This window comes from Bos taurus, chromosome 1 (assembly GCF_002263795.3).
Source record: "Bos taurus isolate L1 Dominette 01449 registration number 42190680 breed Hereford chromosome 1, ARS-UCD2.0, whole genome shotgun sequence".
Classification (NCBI taxonomy): domain Eukaryota; kingdom Metazoa; phylum Chordata; class Mammalia; order Artiodactyla; family Bovidae; genus Bos; species Bos taurus.
This window is the reverse complement of record NC_037328.1, coordinates 72,859,492-72,865,544: the sequence shown is the minus strand read 5'-3', so window position 1 is coordinate 72,865,544 and position 6,053 is coordinate 72,859,492. Positions and strand designations below refer to the sequence as shown.

Below are 6,053 nucleotides of genomic sequence, written 5' to 3'. Positions count from 1 at the left end.
CGTCTTGTTCATTTTAAACATAACCACCTCTGTGGAACCTTCTTTGATTTTCCTAGTCACAAAGAATCTTTTCTTCTCCAGCTTCTCAGAGTACTCTGGGATCTTCGCAGGCCATTTGATCCACTCTGTCTTCTTGTTTACATGCATGTTTCATTCATTCATTCAACAATTAAGTGGTGCCAGGCATTGTGCAGACAGGGTGCTCTCATAGAATTTATGTTCCAGCAGAAGCCCAGAGTTGGGTGAACTTTATATCCTTCACTGGACTGGGAGTTTCTTGGAGACAGGAATTAGGTCTGTCGACTCCCAGTTCAGGGCCTGGTTCCAAAAGGTACTCAGGAAAGTTAAACTGAAATTCAGTACCAATGACTCTAGAAAATTGAGTCATGGCTCAGCTGGTAAAGAATCTGCCTGCAATGGGGGAGACCTGGGTTCGATCCCTGGGTTGGGAAGATCCCTGGAGAAGGAAAAGGCTACCAACTCCAGTATTCTGGTCTGGAGAATTCCATGGACATACAGTCCATGGGGTTGCAAAGAGCCGGACACGACTGAGTGAATTTCACTTACTTTCAAAGAAAGGTTAAAAGTTAGCAAAAATAGAGGGCCAGAGAATCTCCAGGAGGGGTTACGGTTGTGCTGAGATCAGGACCTGGCATGGAAGCCAGAGACACCCAGATCCCCAGAAGCCTGGGCCTGGAGAGTGGGAGGGTCTACTGTCCTCCTGTGGGATGAGCTTGGGTGTTCCATGCAGGGTTATCAGGACACTTATTACACATTTCAGCTACAAGTGGTTTTGCTTTGAGTGAGCAGACCATAGAGGAAAGCTGGTTGTTTCAAGGGCCCAGAAATGAGTTACTAACCAAGGGTCAGGCCAGCCAGATGATTAAAGTGACAGTGTCAAGCTGGCACAAGAGAAGAGAATGATTAATGCTAAGCATTCTCATGGAGGGTGGGTGGGCATTATTTGAAACAAATAAAAGTCATTTGAATTTTTACTAGGAATTTTCATCCATAATGTGATAGTAATGTAATAAAACTAAATGCCTGGCCTGCCAAAGTAAACTGAGTTCTTAACCACACACAAGGATTATTTAGAAACTGTATATATCTCAGAAAAGTGCTCTCCCGCTTAGGCCCTGACAGAAGGCTGGGCCACTGCTAGGGGTTAGGAGCTTATTTATCAAATACACACTGTAGTGTTCACTCCAACCATCTTATTACCACTCATCTCTCTTTTCATTATCTGCTCTTTACATGTGGAGAAGGGGCTCCAAGAGAATGAAAGATGTTTTCTTTGCCCTTCTTTATTTTCTTTGCCAGAATAAAATTCTGGGGAAAAAAATAGCACCCAGTCATTCTCAGAAAGCTGTCACACACAGAAAGAAATACTATTTCCCCAACCTTTTTGCACATTATAGTCTAAATCCCACCTTCCACCGCCTCCCCCAGAAGTTTCGATGGAGACATACATTTATTCAGTGAGTTGCAATTCAGCCTGGGGGTGGAGTGTCAGAATCCAAGTTGCTTTTCCTGCGGGGTAACCCCAGGTCTTGGAGATTTCTGTAGATATAGGGGATATTGGTAAATTTGGGATGAAATTGCCAGACTGGATCGGTCTCCCTTTCCCCCCAACCAATGGCTGCAACCAGATCCCTTTAAGAGATCGGCAAACCGCCGGGCGTCCAAGCCTGAAACAGATCCTTGTCTCTGCTCCTCCCCTGTCCCCGTGCGGCGAATGGTTCGTGCCGGCCTATATTTACCCGAGATCTTCCTCTCGGACTGCAAGGATGTGAGGCTGGCGAGGCAGCTACCGCTCGTAGCACCGGAGAGGGCGCGCTGCAAAGGCTGGCAGCCGAGCCAGGGGATCCCGGGAGCCGAGTCAGACACCCTCCGGAGAAAAGAAATGAGGTAGCGACCGTCCCGGGAGCCGACCATGCGCACGCCTGGCCCTCGGAGCCCCGCGCTGCCCCCGCCGAGCCAGCCCTAACAGTGAGCCGCGGAGCCCGAGTCCCCGGCGTCCTGCCTGTGGGAAGATGCAGTGAGCCACGGGGGGATTGCTGCGCGGGGCCCGCCGCGGCCATCCGACCCACCATCGGAGCGCACTTGGGGCAAGCAACTGCTTCTGGGACCCGCTCAACCGAGGGGCTCTCTGCCTCCAGGACCCCTTGGAGGTGGGGAGTACCGACCCCTGGGTACACTCGCGGTTGAGTTTCCGCGGTTTCTGGCCCTAGCGACTGTGTGTGTGAGTGTGAGAGGGGGGGCTCTTTTCACCTTCGCCGAGGAGTTCCTGCGTATTCTCGCACCATCCCGGCTGCTTTTGCTGGGGGCTTCCTCATTTATTTGCATCTCTTTTTTTCTAAAGACGTTTTCCGCCCCACTCTTGTGCTGTCTTTCTCTCATTTTGCCTGCCTAAGACTCTTTGCCCTGATCCTGCTCAGGCTGGGATAAATCTGTGTGCTCCTTCCCTCCTCCCCCTTGCAGTTAAATCTTAAAAAAAAAAAAAAAAAAATTCGACCCCTACCTCTTGTGCTGGGTTCTCGAGCCTTATACACCCCTATTCCCCCGCCCCCACTCCGGAGTGGGCCACTCCTAGCAGAGTTTTATTTTTCGGTCTTGCCCGGGCCGAGCCCGGCCGGGGCGGGTGGCTCAGCCGGGCTCTCAACCGGCGCTCCGCCGCCGCCGCCCAGCTGCGCGGGGGCGCCCTCCGGAGATGCTGCCGTGGAAGAAGCACAAGTTCGAGCTGCTGGCCGAGGCGCCGCCACGGCAGGCGTCTAAGCCCAAGGGCTACGCGGTGAGCCTGCACTACTCGGCGCTCAGCTCTCTAGCGAGGGCGTGCCCCGAAGGCGCGCTCAGCCGGGTGGGCAGCATGTTTCGCTCCAAGCGCAAAAAACTGCACATCACCAGCGAGGATCCCACTTATACTGTGCTCTACCTGGGCAATGCCACCACCATCCAGGCGCGCGGCGACGGCTGCACCGACCTAGCGGTGGGCAAGATCTGGAGCAAGAGTGAGGCGGGCCGTCAGGGCACCAAGATGAAGCTGACTGTGAGTGCGCAGGGTATCCGCATGGTGCACGCCGAGGAGCGCGCGCTGCGGCGCCCTGGCCACCTGTACCTGCTGCACCGCGTTACCTACTGTGTGGCAGACGCGCGACTGCCCAAGGTCTTCGCCTGGGTGTACCGGCACGAGCTCAAGCACAAGGCGGTCATGCTGCGCTGTCACGCGGTACTCGTGTCGAAGCCCGAGAAGGCGCAGGCCATGGCCCTGCTGCTCTACCAGACGTCGGCCAACGCTCTGGCGGAATTTAAACGGCTCAAGCGGCGGGACGACGCGCGTCACCAGCAGCAGGAGCTGGTTGGCGCTCACACCATCCCGCTAGTGCCGCTGCGCAAGCTGCTCCTGCACGGACCCTGCTGCTACAAACCGCCGGTGGAGCGCAGCCGAAGTGCGCCCAAGCTCGGCTCCATCACCGAGGACCTGCTCGGCGAACAGCAGGAGCAGGAGCTGCAGGAGGAAGAGGAAGAGGAGCACGCGGAGGGTTGCCCCGAGGAGGAGGAGGACCGAGCCGGAGAAGGAGAGCCGGCAGAGCCAGAGGCCGAAGCGAAGCGGGCGCTGGTGGTGGCCATGCACTTCGAATGCGGGGACTTGCTGGACACGCTGGAGAGTGGCCACGAGGAGGCGCTGGGGGGCGGCGGGGTCTCGCCGGGCCCTGAGGCTGGGTCGTCGCCTCTGCTGCTGGGCAGCACCTCCGACATGAGGGCCGAGCTTTCGCAGCTTATTAACGACCTGGGCGAGCTCAGTTTTGGCAACGACGTGCGCAGCCTGCAGGCGGACTTGCGGGTGACGCGCCTGCTGTCGGGCGAGAGCACGGGTAGCGAGAGCTCCATCGAAGGAGGGGGCCCGGATGCCAACACTGCCACCGCCGGGGACCCATCCGGCCCCGCGGACTGCGCCAGCCCAGACGAGCCCCACTCGGGCTGAGCTCCCAGCAATGTCCTGTGCGCGCCCTTGGCGCCCGATCGTGATCCCCACGCGCCTCTCCACCACTTCCTTACCTCCCGACCTGCCCCAGGAAAGGGGAGATGGGACACTTGAGGCCCAGACCCGCCCCCTCTACACCCATACATATGGCTGTGTTTGAAGCGGGGCTCAGATTGCAAGTGGAGATACGGGGGAGGGGAAACCATACAAGGAAGGGGAAAGAGGTCGCCATTTGGGGTCTGGGGAAGGGAAAGGCCGCTGGTGTTAGCAAAGCCCGGCGGGCTACAAGTGCCTGCCGGCCAGTTTCCTGTTTGTGGGGCAGCTGGGGCCTGAGGAGGAGGGGTTAACTTCCTCCCCCACCGGTCATCTGGGAGGGCCTAGTGTTGTCATTGACATGGCAGTTTTTGTTTTTTTTTGTAATTGCTTTCACAGTGTTTGAGGCTTTAATGCCACCTCCTTGGACCCAGTCTTTTTGGTGCAAGAGCTTGGGTTGTTTACCTCAGATTCAGACCCTTGAAATTCTGCCAAATTCCTCAAATAACTAGTGGGGAAGGGAGAGGGGGAGAAAGAAAGTCGCATTTTGTTTACAGTTATTGACATCTAATACCTAGAAAAAGTTTTCCTTAAGAAACACACACCTTGCTCCTGCTCAAAAGATCTCACTCCGTGATACTGTGTAAAATATTTTTGCACTGTTGTGAAGTATTTTTGACATCTTTTTGGTTTTCTTGTACATAACTGTGTTCTCAGAGTCCAATGTTTATATCTTTTGCTGTGCAAAAGGGACATGTAAAATGTTGTTCAGTTGTATATACAGAAATGTGTATAAAACATTTTGTTATTTTTTAAGAGTAGCACTGCTCTGGTTCTGTTTGCACGCCAGTGGGGAAGAGAATAAAGAGGAAAATTGAACAGAACAGGTGAGCATCCAAAACTGCTTCAGAAAATGCTTGGCCATGGGGGTGGGCGGGAAAGTGTGTGACCATGACTGCGATAGGGTTGGGAGGCTAGTCTTTGTCCTTCGAAGGACTTGGAGGTGATTGAGAAGGGGGAACCCGCTTTATGCGTAGTCTGGGGCCTTTCCTGTCCTCTGAAACTCTGGGTACTGCAGCTGGGCCCGGATTCTTCACTTATTCAGTTCTATAAGCATCAGCTGTTTCTTTTTTTTTTATTTTTAAACTTTACATAATTGTATTAATTTTGCCAAATATCAAAATGAATCCGCCACAGGTATACATGTGTTCCCCATCCTGAACCCTCCTCCCTCCTCCCTCCCCATACCATCCCTCTGGGTCGTCCCAGTGCTCTAGCCCCAAACATCCAGTATCGTGCATCGAACCTGGACTGGCATCTCATGTATGAAACGAGATGCATCAGCTGTTTCTGATCTCTTTGAGGCAATTCTTGGAGATGCCGGGTGAGTTCTGTTCCTCACTGCCAGACCTGTGAGGTGATTTAGGGAGGGGTAACTTTCAAGGTCTTCTAGGGTTTTACCAGCTCCTGTGGTTCACCTTTTCCTTCCCAAACAGCTCAAGGAGCTGTAAAGATGAGAATTAGAGAATGAATGGAAGTCCCTATGAGGTTCTCTAAGGAATGGGAGCATCTCTGTTTTTCCTGAGAGGAAAAGCAAGGAGAAAGGAAAGTTAAATTCTAGTCATGGCTTGAATGAGTCACAGTGCAGGTGGGGCGGGGTGGGGAGCAGGTGGAAAAGCCCATTTTCTTTCCTTCTACAACCCAGCCTGACCCAGTGGGAGAGTGGTTTGGAGGTCAGGGCGGAGAAGGACTGCTAGAGCTTGGTCTGTGTGTGTGTCTTAGCGTTTTCATGCTTGCTCTGTGTTTATTTCTGTTGTAAACTCCAAACAGATGTCTCTAGTTTGGCTGCACCCGATCAGCTGGAAGCTGTAATAAGATGCTGCCAAAACTGTGCCTTCTGCAAATTATTTTTTTCCCTTTGCCCCTGTGGGCCCTTTTTTCCTATGTTGCAGAAATTGATTGCTCTCTTGGCCTTCCCTGCTGTCCTGAGGCCCTTGGTTTTGTTTTCATTGTAAATTCGTTCTGAGCAGATAGACCC

At 53.4% G+C, this 6,053-nt stretch overlaps 1 protein-coding gene across 1 annotated transcript; it reads left to right on the top strand.

Annotated features, from left to right (window-relative positions):
- The first annotated feature begins 1,781 nt into the window (after positions 1 to 1,781).
- FAM43A (family with sequence similarity 43 member A) lies at positions 1,782 to 4,831 on the top strand. Its single transcript, XM_002684829.6, has one exon. It carries the CDS (start codon positions 2,711 to 2,713, stop codon positions 3,980 to 3,982), a length of 1,272 nt encoding a protein of 423 aa, XP_002684875.1. The 5' UTR covers positions 1,782 to 2,710; the 3' UTR covers positions 3,983 to 4,831.
- The last annotated feature ends 1,222 nt before the right edge of the window (positions 4,832 to 6,053 follow it).